We start from the raw sequence: 17,372 nt of genomic DNA, 5'->3' as shown, positions 1-17,372 counted from the left end.
CAAAAAAACTGCATACAGATCATCTGTAGGGTGCGTCTATGTCCACAATAGCGTGACCTAATTTCAAACCAAATGAACCTTACATTTCCAAAACTATTAGGCATTAACTAAAATAGAATTATGATCGCTTAGCAATTACCATATAACCAATGTACACAGAAGTTCTAGGTTAATACTTTGCAGTCTATTTGTAGCTAGGTCATCGACATTTATCATGGGTCGTCGATATTTCATCTAGTGCCTACTGCCTATATTGCTTGCTTTCAGTCATAGTTTATCGTTTCTGTCATTGATATATAGGTCATAAACGTCTATGTATAGGTTCCTTATTTGAATGGTCCTTCGAGGCGGATTTGAATTTATATTTGATTGGTTTAAAAACTAATTTTAGATTGGATAGGTTATAAGCCTTACCGAACTTCACTCATTTTTTTAGACGTATAATGTACACCTTGTAGGTAAATCAAATTCAGACGCAATTAGTATCCAATTATATTTTAAGGATTACGGATTAAGATCATAAATGATTTATGGCGAGTATGTTTTATAAAATGCTATTAAAATGCGATTGTTGATATCATTATTACCATCATTAAAATTAAAAAAAAATATATATTATTCGTACATTAATTTTAAAGCATAATAAAGTAAGCGGATATAAAGATACACATATGTTTAATATGTAATCCATTGTAAACTACAAGATTTAATTATTATACGTAGATATATTTTACTATTCGGATTTACTAGATAACTACCGCCTAGTGTATTAACAAAAAAAATTAACGTCACTAAATACTAACGTAACGGGAATTTGACTCGGGACAAAACTTAAAAATTAATCTATACTTAATATTAAGCTTAAAATGAATAAAGCTGAAGAGTTTGTTTGTTTGTTTGGACGCGCTAATGTCAGGAACTACTGGTCCGATTTGAAAATTTCTTTTGGTGTTAGATAGCCCATTTATCGAGGAAGGCTATAAGGCTATGTATCATCTCGCTAAGACCAACAGGAGGGGAGCACTCTGGGTATAACCGCGGAGCACAGCTAGTGAGAAATAACGCCCAGGAAACTTCGTATAAGAATAAAACCTTTTCCATTTCGATAGTTCCAGCAATTACCTCTCACAAACAATCTTAGAAACTTTAGCTGGTTATATTAGTAGTAGAGACAGTGTTTATTCTTATTTAGGTGATTCTTATAGTTTTAACGCACGCATTTATTCACTTGTATGTTTGTGTATAACCGTCTCTTTTGGACTAAATTTTGAATCACTGGTAATGGACATTCTGTCTTCAAACTTATCAACTTATCAAAGATCGGTGAGAATATATATTGTTTTTATAATTTTTTAAACTCTATTTATGATTTCGTAAGAACTCGAACTGAATTTAAAAAATTCATTTAAAAAATTACAATAGGTACGTAATTTTTTTGGTGATAATGATGTATGAAAATTCTATTAAAAACTTAATAAGTCTGATCAACACACAAACATACACCAAACTCAATGTCATTTACCTCTCTACAAAAACCGCATGTTTACATTAAAACTGGTTTTCTGTAAACGTTGATACATACATACTCATTTTGCCATATTTGCCCTGTTACTATGACAATTATTGAGGTATTTATTAATCGAACAGACATTCGAGGTTTTTAGCAATTAAATAATTCATTTAATGCAGTCGTAGTATGGATAGAATTTTCTAGGCTCTAGTGTCAATTATTGCAGGTGTATATTAAAATTTAAAATATTAGTTTCACGACACTACTTATATACTCCAAGCAGTGTCGAAAAATTACCCGACCTTAGATCCTAGAACAGGTTATGCCAAGCCAAAAAATATATTACCTATAAATACAAATAAAAAAATAAATATAAATACACATATAAATTCAAACAATTCTTATATTATTTATATAACGATTCTCAATACTATAATACTAATAAAATATAAACTCTTCAATCGTACCGACAAGACTCCTTTCCTTTTGTAGCTATCTTTAATATACAAATAAATTTCTTTGAATGGATCGTAAGCTTTCTACAAACGAATATCTTATGCCATTGTCTTGGTGAAACTGGCAAGTGGCATGTTATTTATGTTTATATACTTATACATATTATAGTTACTACGTTACCGCACGCGGTTTTGGATGTATTAAATCGCGTGGATATCTTTTCTAAACAGAGAGCCATCCCTTATTTTAACGCCTTTTAAGTTTTATGATATGTATTTATTTATTTATTTTACATGAATTAAATCGAAAAAAAAACGATATAGACTGGGGTAGAAGCCTTTAAAAATAATGAAAAGATAAAAAAAATCGCAGTCGGATGAAACCCATTAGAAAAGGAGGGGACTATGATGAAAATAAAAGGAAAAATAAATTACGGTCAATCCGAGTTCGGGAAGTGGGAGGGGGGAGCTTTTAAGAGAAAAAAATGGTTTCTCTCGATTTCCGACAAAACTACAAGTCCTACAGGAAAAAGTTCAATTGCAAAGTTGTAGGTAATTAAAAGTTCTACAACTTTTGTGTTCACAATTTTTCACATAACCTCAAAATTTAGGTGAAAAATTCAAAAAACCAAGTTTTTGGTCTTTTATTTTTATCTACTTCAAAATTTATTGTTTTTCTACGAAATTTGGTGAAAACTTACTTTATTATGTCTCAAATACACTGTAATTTATTTGATTGAAAATATTTATTTTTTCGCCTTATTTTGAATTAATACCAAAAAAACAACCTAATTTTCAATCGAAAAGTCACCCGTCAAAATATCAGCTTTTTTCAAAAACTGGGGGTGCCTTTTATTCATTGAAATCTCTACTTTCATATGGTGTAAAAAAAAATAAACACCACTATAGTAAATGTTCTCAGGAAATACATACAAACAGTGTGATAATGAGCTTTTACTAAATCAGGCACACTTCTCGAACTCTATATCTTCTCTTGTATCGGCTTTTCGGTAATATTTCAAAAGAAAAATAATTATCTGTTCTAAGTGTAATATTTTACAGCATATTCAAAAGCAAAATGATGTCGATAAAAACATTTCAGGTAGTTCGAGAAGTGTGCCTGATTTAGTAAAAGCTAATTTTCACACTGTTTGTATGCATTTCCTGAGAACATTTACTATGGTGGTGTTTATTTTTTTTACACCATATGAAAGTAGAGATTTCAATGAATAAAAGGCACCCCCAGTTTTTGAAAAAAGCTGATATTTTGACGGGTGACTTTTCGATTGAAAATTAGGTTGTTTTTTTGGTATTAATTCAAAATAGGGCGAAAATATAAATATTTTCAATCAAATAAATTACAGTGTATTTGAGACATAATAAAGTAAGTTTTCACCAAATTTCGTAGAAAAACAATAAATTTTGAAGTAGATAAAAATAAAAGACCAAAAACTTGGTTTTTTGAATTTTTCACCTAAATTTTGAGGTTATGTGAAAAATTGTGAACACAAAAGTTGTAGAACTTTTAATTACCTACAACTTTGCAATTGAACTTTTTCCTGTAGGACTTGTAGTTTTGTCGGAAATCGAGAGAAACCATTTTTTTCTCTTAAAAGCTCCCCCCTCCCACTTCCCAAACTCGGATTGACCGTAATTTATTTTTCCTTACATTTTTATCATATTCCCCTCCTTTTCTAATGGGTTTCATCCGACTGCGATTTTTTTTTGTTTCAAAAATTATCTACTCTAGTCTAATAAGTAAAATGAATGATAAGATACTACATATAATATAGCCCCATGGGCGGCTTTACTAAATACATATAGATATCTCTACCAGGCAACCACAGGAGTTTATGTAGGAAGCAAAATATTTTAAATATTGCAAACCTCTTTATATTTGTGTAAGTTGAGAAAAATACTATAAAATAATAGCTTCTCAAAAGTTCCATCTTTCTATAATTCATTCATTCAAGTTAATTCAGCGGATGTCTCCTCTCTTGTTATGAAATTAATTAAATCAAATCTAAAATTGCGTATAATTTTCCTCTCCTCTATTATAAATAAAGTTATGCTGAATATTCTGTTAATTGAAAGCATATTATTCTCAGTTCATTCCACATCAATGGAAATATAGACTTGGATGATATTTTTCTTTGCCTTTGTATTATAAAAATCAGAAAAATATCTAAGAAAATCGGTAGGATTTTAAACTTAAAATTTCACGTACAAAACTACATTTTAATATGAGAACAACGATGTATTGTATGTATCATCCCTACTATGTACCTATGTCACTTTTAGTAGATGACCTGACTAATACCTACCTACCTAAAAAAATAATTTTTACAAGACATTCCTTTAAAGATGAAACTACAAGAAAACTATAGCATTTTCTTGATTACAGAATATACTCTACAAAACTGGTCCATAATATAATAAAAGCTATACATATGAATCACGCTTGAATCGTGATTATTAATTAACCTTTGTGACGGTAGTTAACTTATTAACACTTCTTTATTGCTTGTCATCTCTCTCTAATCGTATTGGTGTGAAAGAGACGGTTGTATAGTGTCATTTAGGGTTAATATGTTTTATGGTGTGATTTATAGATATGGGTTTTCTTTAATAATAATTGTTCTATATGGACGCGTTAATATAAATTAATATTATTGAGAGGAAAAAATGTATTGTTCGTTTGTAAAGAATTCAACTAGAAAACTAGGTACTAGATCGAATTTAAAAATGTTTTTATCATCGACTAGCTTTACCGAGAAATATAGGCTATTTTTTTGCGACAACCTGAGCGGAACCGGGGCTCGCTGCTAGTTTCTTATATGTGGCTTTGGATGAAACCAGTTAATGTAAGACCTTTGTTTAGTATAGATAGTGTTTAGGAACAGAGCTCAAGGTGGAATTACGTATATTATAAAACGAAATTAGATTTATTTATTACGTTCATTAAAATATCAAAATCAATATGAATCATATTTTGGATAATGTATGCGTAATACTTATATATACATATAAATAAACGTTTGATATCTTCAATTACAAAGATTAAAATTAAAATAGAATTGTCATTAATCTTTCAATATCTCATCCACTGATTATACCGTAGGTACTTATTCAACTTCTTAACAGTTAAAACATTATTTAACTACAGCTTAATTATAAAATCACATTATTTATAAATTAATTACCTATATAAAAAATCTCGTGTTTTACGTCACTAAATTCCAAAAATACTCGAGACCTTGGTGTAATATATGTAGGTGTATTGTACACATTTTTATTAAAAACAAAAATAATTAAAAATTGAAAAAAGAGAATTCAACCTACGCATGAGGTTATTAATACATATCTACAAGTTATAAAATATTAGCTGTGGCCCGCGGTTTTACACGCAGTGCTCAGCTCCTGTTGGTCTTAGCGTGATGATAGGTATATGTATAGCCTATTGGCTATTGCCTTCCTCGATAAATGGTAAGCACCGAAAGAATTTTTCAAATCGGATCAAATAGCTCCTGAGATGAGCCCAAACAAACAAACTCATCAGCTTTATAATATAAGTATAGAATAAGTACTATATATAAATATATCATAAGACGTATTTCTCAATCAAAAACACAAAAGTATTTAACTTTTAACGCAATTTAAACAACAAATATAGAATAAGAAAATTCTAGACACGGCGCACCCATCCTTCCGCGACCTTCATGAATTTTTCCCGTGGGACGTAAGAAACAAAAAATAAACCGCGATCGAAATAGACATTTCTATACAATTCTGTATAATTTCAGCATCAACGTACAAAAGGCGAATGTTTTTCAATTTAATTTGTATAAAAAACGCGAGTCTGCAGCGAATTCTCTCGAGGTAAGTTTTAATAAGTGCGCAAGTCGCAACGCTGCAAAAGGTAATTAGGTTGTTATTTTTAAAGTTTCGATGGATAATAAAAAAAATTATACATATTATAGAGTAGGTTACTGTCTTCCGCATTTATATTTTTTTATATCAAGGACTTATTTATTCAGATTTTTATTTCGACTATCAAATAACTATGATATGACATTTTTATCCTTTCGCTTTAGTACAAAATATATACTTTACAAGAAACCAACAATTTTTTATAAGTACCTACGTAAAACATATTCGCCTTAAATGTTAACTGATTGAGCCTTAAGGAAAACGTTAAAAAAATTGTCAAATTGGTAGATCCGTTCGAGTTTTAGAGCGAGCGCGCACGAGCAACTTTGTCTCCGCAACTATTTTGTCTCTCCCATCAATTTGTATGGGGAGTTGCGTCGCTACGTGCGCGCACTTTCATACTAGCTCATGGGTGAAGAGACAAAATAGTTGCGGAGACAAAATAGTTGCGGAGACAAAGTTGCTCGTGCGTGCTCGCTCTTACGCTCAACAACACATTGGACGATCAATTTTTCATTAGATATATCTAATATATAGATATACATATACATATAATAAAAACATACCTTAGTGCAGAATGCGCAGCCACACCCCGATATAACGGTCACATTGTCAGCTGTCGCGTCGTCCAAGCAAAGCTTGCAGTTTATAGGAGCTGCGGGAACGAAGCCACCGGCACCGTCGAGAGAATATCTAGAGAAATATACATTTATTAACATAACAGATTATAACATCATTAAAGAAAAAGAAGAGATACATTCTATAAAACCTATTAACACAAGCAAATAGAACCACACAGTATAAAGAAAAATGGAAAAGATGCAATGAAGCCTAAGGATTTCGTATCACAACATCGCACGACAGCTGATCTTATCCCCTTATTGCCCTGCTAAAAAAGGTAAACTTGGTAAACGCATATGTACCAAATTTCTTTATCAAACTCAAACTCAAACTCAAACATTTATTTATTCAATTAGACTACTTTTAGTAGCACTTTCGAATCGTCATTACATAAGTATTTTTAACATTTACCACCGATTCGGAAAGCAGTATCTATGGAGAAGAACCGGCAAGAAACTCCATAGTTGCTCTTTTAAAATCATATTGTCAATATTACATAATCTGTAACTTAAATCTAACTACATAATATATCATAATATGCCAAAGAACTGTCCTGTGGTTCTTACGCGACAACCCTCCATGGATTTTCATCTTCCATATATTCCTTAATGCTATAATAGGCTCTCTGAACTAATATATTTTTTACATAAGTTTTAAATTTAGCACTACCAAACTCTTTAATATTATGAGGAATTCTATTGTAAAAGCGTATACCTTGACCCATAAATGAATTTTTAACTTTAGCTAATCGGAAAAATGGCATTTCAATTCTATTTCTGTTCCTTGTGCCATAACAGTGTCTATCTCCTACTCTTGTGTGTACGTCGGCATTTTTGTGTACATGCAAAATATTATTAAATATATACTGTGATGGTACAGTAAGGATACCAGTATTCTTAAAGAGATCTCTTAGTGAGTCCCGAGCACGTAAATTATATATAGAGCGAATGGCTCTTTTCTGTAAGATAAATATAGTTTCTATATCTGCTGCCCTGCCCCATAGTAGAATTCCATAGGACATAATACTATGAAAGTAGCTGAAATAAACCAATCTAGCTGTATCTTCATCGGTGAGATGCCTTACCTTTCGGACTGCATATGCTGCTGAACTGAGCTTACCTGCAGCGGTGTTGACATGGGCTCCCCACTGTAGTTTCTCGTCCAATGTTAACCCAAGAAATACAGTCGATTCTGTAGGGTGTAATACCTCCCCGTTCAAGGTAATATTTCTGCTCAACTTTTTAACGTTAGGTAGTAAAAATTCAACACAAGTTGTTTTTTTGGCATTTAATAATAAATTATTAGCAGTAAACCAGTCGGATATGTGTAAAAGAGTACTGTTCACTTCGTCAACATTTGGGTCATGCCTATCCACATTGAATATTAATGAGGTATCATCTGCAAACAGAACTATTTCACACCTATCCTGTAAATAATAAGGTAGATCATTGAAATCAATTTAAGAAATTGCATTAGGCAAAATTATGAGAAATTTCAAAATTGGTAACAGGTAATTGAAGGTCTCACCCCAAAACGAATGACGAATCAATGCAAATTTCTTCCAATTTCAATTGTATTTTCTCATTAGACTAGAAAAGGGGAATTAACCATTACCTCAGAGCAATATACATAATAACTTACAAGTAACAAAAAATACCAACATTGAAAAGTAAACAAGGTATCCGTCATAATACGCATCATTACAATCCATTTCTTGTGTCGAAGTAAACATTTGTACCAGGAACCGAATGTCGTGACAAACGAAGACATCGAGAAAGATAATAAATTTGTATTTATAATGGTAGATGGAAAAACTATGGCTTGGGAAAATCGACCGAGGACCGAGGATGAACATTCATATCGATGTGTTGGAAATTGTATTTTATAGAGTACTTCCTGTAAACACAGAATCTTGAAATTTGTGACGAAACAACTACTAGAGCACAGATTACGGAAAAATTAAGAAATACTAAAATTTTAAGTTACAAAATATAATAAAACTCAGGTTTTTGAGCGAGTCCGACTTGCACTTGATCGGTTTTCTGTTTGCAAAATGCTTCGTTATGAGAGTTTTTAATATAATTCTATTATCTACTTATTACATAACCATTATTCTTAACTGTTAACACTTGGATCTTCTCCAAAAATGTAAGAAAATTGACGTACTCTAGGAAATAGTTCAATTTAAGAGTTACATAAGATTGCAAAATGCACACTATGGCCTTGATAAAACACAACTGGCACTTCACGGGTATATCGGAGAAGCGCCAAAAAAATGGCCGATTTCTTGAAAGTAAAAAGTGCTGGCAAAACACCTAGGTAATTAGATAGAACTGAATTTTTATTACACATTTAAATGCGCTCATAATTGCGAAATAAACGGTTTCTCACCGCTTTTTCTTCTTTTTGAGAGTTTTATTTCAATAAAATTTACATTATTTTGTTGTTAGTGAGGCAGTCTAGACTTTAGATAAAACTTATTCAACTTTTCCTTAATGTAAGCGCATATACCGTTGCGAAAAGACTACTTATTTAGGAATAAAAAAAAACGATCAATTCAATACGACTAACCTAGATAAGTGATTCGAGAACAATTTGCCAACGATTTTTTCAATGATGATGTATGGCGGATGATGAATATGATGTAACCTCATAATCATAATAATAAATTTTCAAGAGTTCAAAAACGGCTTCATCATATTTTATACTAGCTGCGCCCCGCAGTTTCACCCGCGTGGCTCCGCTCCTGTTGGTCTTATAGCGCGATGATAATATCATCGCGCTTTAGGCTATATATGTATATATAGCCTACTGCCTATAGCAGCCTCGATAAATGGGCTATTTTTTTCAAATCGGACCAGTAGTTCAAACACACTCTTCAGCTTTATAATATTATTATAGAAAGTATAGATAGATGAGCATAATCTTAATATCTTAATCTTAATCTTAATTCTTAATACTATTATAAAGGCGAAAGTTTGTATGGATGTATGGATGGATGGATGTATGGATGTATGGATGTATGGATGTTTGTTACTCTTTCACGTAAAAACTACTGAACCGATTACAATGGAATTTAGCACACATATAGAGGGTAACTTGGATTAACACATAGGATAGGTTTTATCCCGGAAATCCCACGGGAACGGGAACTATGCGGGTTTTCCTTTGAAAACGCGGGCGAAGCCGCGGGCGGAAATCTAGTATTACATAATTATAAAATAAACATTGTATCAGAAATTTAGAACGGAACGTGTTATCTATTTACGGCCAATGGTTATTTCATTCCAATCAATCTGCATAGCAAATTTTATTCAAAACGACTGTGTAGATTTTGCGTGAAATTGACACAAAAATCACATTCATATTATCCATTCACTATTTAATATTGTAAACAATAAACATATTTACTTTAATATTATAAAGTTCTATAATATAATGAAATAATCGGATAAGGATCGATTTCTTTTTTAAATTTTAAAGGGTATATTCCGTAGGTCATAGAATAGGTTGTGAACTGTTATAAAGGATGTCCTGATTGAAAAGAGTTTTCCAAGCTATTTACCTACTTATCTAGTAGTTATTCATTAAATATATTGAAAACAATTAATCGCAAAAATATCAAACATTGTTGTTTAAAAATATTTCCCCTAAAGTATTGTGAATGTAACAATATGTGAATGTAGCTTGAATATAAACAAGGAAATGATCGTTGATTGATTGATTGATTGATTGATTGATTGATTGATTGATTGATTGATTGATTGATTGATTGATTGATTGATTGATTGATTGATTGATTGATTGATTGATTGATTGATTGATTGATTGATTGATTGATTGATTGATTGATCGATTATTGATTGATCGATTATTGATTGATCGATTATTGATTGATCGATTATTGATTGATCGATTATTGATTGATTGATCGATTATTGTTAAATCGATTATTGATTGATTGATCGATAGATATATCGATTGATCGATCGATCGATTGATCGATCGATATATCGATTGATCGATTGATAGATTGATCGATCGATCGATAAATTATTGATTGAGTTATTTGATTGATAGATCGATATATCGATTGATCGATTATTGATTGATCGATTATTGTTAAATCGATTGATTGATCGATTGATCGATAGATATATCGATTGATCGATCGATCGATTGATAAATTATTGATTGATCGATTATTGATTGAGTGATTTGATTAATCGATCGATCGATTGATTGATTGAATGATCGATTGATTGATTGAATGATCGATTGATTGATCGATTGATTGATTGAATGATCGATTGATCAATTGATCGATCGATTGATCGATTGAATAATCAATTGATTGATCGATTGATTGATCGATTGATCGATCGATATATCGATGGATCGATTATTGATTGATCGATTGATCGATTATTGATTGATTGATTGATTGATTGATCGATTGATTGATTGATTGATCAATCGATCGATTGATCGATCGATATTTAGTGTACTGGGGTCTTCAAATTAAATACCGGATATGCTGAACTACTTTATTACATTTATAAATTTATACTTTACTAGCGGTCCGCCCCGGCTTCACCGGATGGTACATGTTTACGTTTTCTCTACATAAGAACCATCTTCGTACTTCAAGGAATATAATAAAAAAAGAATTATCGAAATCGGTTCAGCCGTTCTCGAGTTATGCGCTTACCAACACATTTTGCGATTCATTTTTATATACCTACTAGCGGTTCGCCCCGGCTTCGCCCGTGGTACATATTAACGTTTTCTCTACGTAAAAACCATCCTCGTACTTCAAGGAATATAATAAAAAAAGAATTATCGAAATCGGTTCAGCCGTTCTCGAGTTATGCGCTTACCAACACATTTTGCGATTCATTTTTATATATAAGATAAGATTACACTTAGGTAGGCGAATGGCAGGCGACTGGCTCTCGCAGGAGTGTCGCCATTCGCCGCGCCACAAACCGCTGAATTTACGATATTCGATTACTGCGAATAATAACACACACTACAATCTACATACACCCCCTTCTAAAAAAAAAAGACGGGTTGCACCCCGGAGTGAAAACTTGATTATTAACGTTCAGCATGTTTGATATTTTGGAATGGTATCCTTACGCATGGAATATAAGGGCTAAAAAAAAATCCGTCTTACGCTTTTTCGATCAGGCCACGTGTCCTGACGCGAGTTTAAGATTTTATACCCAAGCCGCTAAAGAAGTTTTCACTTCAAAAAGTTATTGTGGGTTATCCATAAGAGATAGACATATACCATCGCGGACTTTTCTGTAGAACTTTTCAATGTGTATAATACTTAGTACAATATTTTGATAAAACTCGTAGGGTTCAGCATGCGTTTGTAATGTAAGCGGAAAAAATGTAACTATTTACGACATCACATTAGAAACCTCAAAAATAACAGTACTTCTCCACTATTTAATGGATGTTATTATACATATAAACCTTCCTCTTGAATCACTCTATCTATTAATAAAAACCGCATCAAAATCCGTTGCATAGTTTCAAAGATTTAAGCGTACAATGTATTTTTATTCGCAACACTGAATTACGACTAGTGGTTAGTTATGAAGAAACTAATACCTTTATCCATAAAATGAGGATACTTCGCATTCGCAACATTCTTCATAAAATGTGTTGTTAAAAGTTAAAACCTAACTTGGGACTTGGGAGTCAGATAAGTGTGTCACTAAGGTCAATTTCTACAGCTTTTTATATTTCTCTAGCTTCTATCGCGGGCCTTGAGCGCGGGGACCGAATCTAGAAATTCCGTAACGAAAAAACCTCACGCTCCCCCCCCCAACGGGGACGGGCAAAGGTGTGGCTGGAAGGCATAGCATGCAATAGCTTTACCGCGGCAGTCCCCGAGTGCCTCACGTATTTTTTGTATTGTACATTAAACTATTTTATCATCATACCTGGATCCCCCCGCGCCGGCGAGCGACAACAGCGACGAGCACCTCGAACACACGGAGGGCGCTCGCAGGCGGTTGTGCGCGCGGATCGGCTCGGGCGCCCGCTCGCGGTCCGTGAGCGCTAGCACTGTTGAGCATTTGCGGAGACCTGCCAACAATAGATGTATTTGAACTATAAATTTATAAAGAATAGAAAATAATTTGGAAAATCCAAAAGTGCACGCCTCATAATTTTTTTTAATAAATATTTATTAATTATTATTTTTGTTTATTTAATAACAATTAAACCACATCGAATCAGACCCTGAAAAATGAAAGGGTTCTATTCCTGAGCATACTCAAGCGTAAGAGAAAAAAAAAGACTCGATTAGTAAAGTATTTCGGTCGCTATCGTGTTAACAAGAAAAAGGATCCGCACATACAGACACACGGACGTCCAAGACAGAACTTTTTTAAACTGTTTTTTAACTAGTTTAAATAACAAAAATGACATCAAAAATATCATGAACGTTAAAAATAGTGTTTTTTCTTAATATGTGTGTGTATGTATTATCTTACAAGTGCAATGTATGATACATAAAGACATTTTAAGTTTGAAAAATCAGATGTTTTGCGCGAAGTGACAGTAGTACCCACCTCAACGCTTCGCTTATGAGGCGTGCAAAAATCGATCACGAGGCGGGACTCGAACCCGCATCCTTTCGCGCCATTCCGGGGCGGATGCCTGACCAACGCAGCCACTCGTGACCCGCCAGAGCAATCGAATTTATTCTATTCTTTCAGTTTTATGTGTCTGAAGGGACACACCGCGCGCCATCTATTGAACTGAACTTGTAAATTGTATTTGAACTGCGAACTTGGATGTGAACATTGAACTGATAAAATAATAATTAGCTTTTTATTTATTTCCTACTTTCTATGCGATGTATCGATAGTACGCTACGCTTTACAAATAGCCACACCACTCGCGACCCTCCATAGCACGCATCAATGTCAGACATCCATAGCACACATCCTTCCATTTAAAAAACATATTTGTGGTATCCGTTTCGCAAGGCGCAAATCTCAAGAATTACACTTACTGCTCGTCTATTTACTATTGTTACTAGGCTCTCGTTTTATCATTGGATATGGAACCCTAAAAACTACATGGCTAAGATAAACATTCAAACGAAAAGCAATTTTAAAAGGATGTGTTGAAATGTATACAAATAATGTTTCCAATAAATCTTATTCAAACTTCGATTTTCACACTCAAATGCAATAATCGATCACTATTTATAGTCACTTACGTTTTGAATTTTTTCGTTTTTATGTGATATTTGAACATAATTGATAAATTCTTATTTTTAGATTGTTATTGTCAGTCATACAACATAATATTTGATTTTAGAGAACAAATCCATGACCAAATTATTCTGTCTCAGTTCGCAATCGGCATTCCAACAATACCCAGTAGACGGCCATAGTTATTCCCTCAATACTAAACAATTCAGTTTAATAACCTTTTAATATATTCCAAGTAAACTAGCCACAGATAAACATATAATACGAGCTGTGCTCTGTAGTTTTACCTGCAGTAGGTACTCAGCTCCTATTGGTCATAGCGAGATGATATATGTATATAGCCTTCCTCGATGACTGGGCTATCTAACACCGAAAGAATTTTTCAAATCGGACCAAGTAGCTCCTGAGATTAGATTAGCGCGAGAAAACAAACAGACAAACTCTTGAGCTTTATAATATTAGTATAGATAATACAAATGAATTACTGGAAAATTCCCGCAACGAAGTAGTTCTAACAGCTCTGTATTAACGAGGAAACCTTAAAGAATCATTATCCACTTTAAAACTTAACGTAATGGTGAAATCACTTGACATTTACAACTAATAGAGAGATTGGAATGAAAATTGCACGGAGTAGAGTAGAGTATTTAATCTAAAAATTGAGATAGTAGGTACCTATTGATGTTGCAGACCAATACCTTAATCTCACTTTATGCTCCTATTAATATACCTAATGAAATACATGCGTTGTATAACCGCTTTAACGTCTAAGCCAAGAAAAAAACTCCATAATCGATTTAGCTGAAACACAATATGCCAATAGATTATAGCCAGGAATAACATGTAGGCTTAGCTAAACACATTAGCAAAGTTACGATCTTCAGCAAATAAAGTAAAGGAAATTAACCAATATTTTCTTTACCCAAGTAATTGGATCTCTGAAATTTCACCTATATCATTCTGATCAAAATAACTCAACAACTTTGTTGAACATCATCCTCCATCCAAGAGCATAGCATAAACATAAACTTGACTACTTAGGAACAATATGCCATTAACAATATTTCCGAGTAAATGTGAAGAGAAATAAAACATACTAAGCCCGAATTCACAGATAATTATTTGTCTGTTTATATGTTACCGTCTTTATCCTGTGTTTGCAAGCTATGTCACTTCTCCTACGGCTGTCTACCTATAGGCGTAGCCGGCGCGATTAAGATACCATCAGCAGAGCGTCAGTTTATTTACCTTTCTATAACATAAATTTCCAAGTCTGCACACATACCTTCGAGCAGCGGCTGCGGCTGCGACAGCACCGAGTCCCTGCTGGCCGCGCGCCGCACCGGCTTGTTGGTGCGGGCCAGAGACTTGAGCCCGCCGCTCAGTATGAGCTCCAGAGCGCGCCTGCCGCCCGGCCCGTTCGCGCCAGCTCCCATCTGGAATAGAATAACTTATAAAAACTCTTGTTCGTAAAATGGGTTGGAGCTTTGCTAGCAGACTTTGCACGCATCATAGCGCAAAGCGTTTGAGATTGTGCTCCATCTTATCACGTCAAGGCCAAGAAATTTTCTGGCCCTAAAAGGACTACCCAATACAACGAATTGGGTAACAGGAAAGTGTAGAAGAGTTTATTTCGCGGATTTAACATAATAATGTGTTTGTGACGTGTATTCTAACTTACGTGTATAACATGTAGTTGAGGAATAGAAAAAATATTGATTATCTTAATAATTAAACAATACACAACTACAATTCAACTCAGATGTGTTTACTTATAATTTTTATTAGTATATATATTATACCCTGAAAACAATTCACTCCTTATTTGGAATTTTGGAGTCAAGTTAAAACGTCAATGTGAATTAAAATAGTGCGCTATTGCGTATTGCACTTAATAAAAAAACGTACTTCCTTCTCCCATATTAATATAAGAACTATGTAATACTTTTGGGATCAGTTCTCTCCGCAACACTCTTCCTGCTACACATCAACGATCTGCTGAAACCCGGTATCTATGGGTACGCAGACGATAGCACTGTTGTGGAGAGATATGTATCCAGCGCGCGAGCCAGTACGGCACAAATTCAGTCTCTACGGGAGGCGATGGTTGATCGCATGAACTTGTCCTTACAGGCGGTCTCCGACTGGGGCGATGCCAATCTGGTCAAGTTCAATGCGTCTAAGACCCAGGCGTGTCTATTCTCCGCTAAACGGAGTCCATTCCACCTGACTCCGAATTTCCAAGGTGTATCCGTGCCGATAACTAACCACCTCGAGCTTCTTGGTATCACCTTAACGCCTACTCTGAACTTTGGTTCCTTCATTGAATCAAAAGCCCAAGTAGCCTCAAAAAAGCTTGGAATTCTGGCGAAGGTGAGACAGTATTTCAGCCCGGGACAGTTGCTCAACCTTTATCAAGCACAAGTCCGATCGTGCATGGAATACTGCTCTCACCTCTGGGACGGTTCCGCCAAGTATCAGCTGGAGGCGCTTGAGGCGATAGAGAGGCGTGCCAAGAGGCTCATAAACGACGATGACCTAGTAGGCAAAAAGCTCCAGAGCCTCGGTCACCGCCGCAGAGTGGCCAGCTTATCGGTCTTCTATCGGATACACTTTGGAGAGTGCGCTGCGGAACTGCACGTTATCGTTCCGCCATCCCCGTTCTTCTATCGATCGTCGAGGCGCACAGACTCTAGGCATCGCCATATGGTGGACGTTCCATGTACCCGGACCAAGCGGTTTGGTTCCACATTCTTTATACGAACCGCGAGGGACTGGAACATGCTTCCTGAGTCTGTGTTCCCCGACGAGTACAATATGGGGGTCTTCAAGCGTAGAGTGAACAGGTACCTGCTAGGGAAGCGCGTTCCATCTTAGACCACATCTCAGCTTAACATCAGGCGAGATTGTGGTCAAGCGCTTCCCTATTACCAATAAAAAAAAAAAAAAAAAAACCTAATTTTAACAAAAACCAAGATTACTCAAGCCTTGGAATAAATTGCTTTTTAATGACTTTCGCCAACTTCCATGCAATAACCGTTGTCAAATACTTTGATATATACAACACATTATTATTTTGCGATTGTTATAGTAATAAATTTTGTATGATCTCATACTTTATAGTAGTTTTTGTTATTTTCACACAAATTTAATAAAATTAGGTATTATTTGTCATATCAAATAGGTACACATATATGTATGTATTCGCACTTGTGTATTAAGTACATTTATGTTTTCTGAATAATTTATACTCAATGGTATAAAAGTAATTTTTTTCTTTTGTCGTATTTTTTATTGAATATAAGTAATCGAACCCAGGAGCCCTCACGACTTGTATCATAACAACCACTAAGTAAACAGTCAATACAGAATAAAAAAAGATCATAAAAAAAACCAACCGTAACAATTTATACTATGGTAACAGTTAATGTCCAAGGCAATTAAGATAATAATGGGTGGCAACACAACACCGAATTTTCGAGTATTTTAAAACACAATATCAATTACTTTAACTGTATCGCAATTACCAGAAATAAATGAAATATTTTCGCAAAAATAATATAAAAAATACAATTAACAATTATGTATCATATACAATTGATGAAAACGAAG

The 17,372-nt window shown here is 34.0% G+C and overlaps 1 protein-coding gene across 3 annotated transcripts in view; it reads right to left on the bottom strand.

Annotated features, from left to right (window-relative positions):
• Window positions 1-17,372, bottom strand: part of LOC149903825 (uncharacterized) — a 113,565-nt gene that overhangs the window by 40,815 nt on the left and 55,378 nt on the right. For all 3 annotated transcript variants that reach the window (XM_090108295.1, XM_090108297.1, XM_090108296.1), the window contains 3 exons: window positions 15,046-15,196; window positions 12,477-12,621; window positions 6,462-6,588 (listed from right to left, as the gene is read on the bottom strand). In XM_090108295.1, the coding sequence (XP_089964421.1) occupies window positions 6,462-6,588; window positions 12,477-12,621; window positions 15,046-15,196 (423 nt within the window). The remainder of the gene's footprint in view (window positions 1-6,461; window positions 6,589-12,476; window positions 12,622-15,045; window positions 15,197-17,372) is intronic.

The sequence above is a fragment of the Colias eurytheme genome, chromosome 12, assembly GCF_061535395.1.
Source record: "Colias eurytheme isolate Ceu_HAF_F1 chromosome 12, ilColEury1 Martin Lab GWU primary, whole genome shotgun sequence".
NCBI lineage: Eukaryota > Metazoa > Arthropoda > Insecta > Lepidoptera > Pieridae > Colias > Colias eurytheme.
This window is presented reverse-complemented; position numbering and strand designations above follow the sequence as displayed.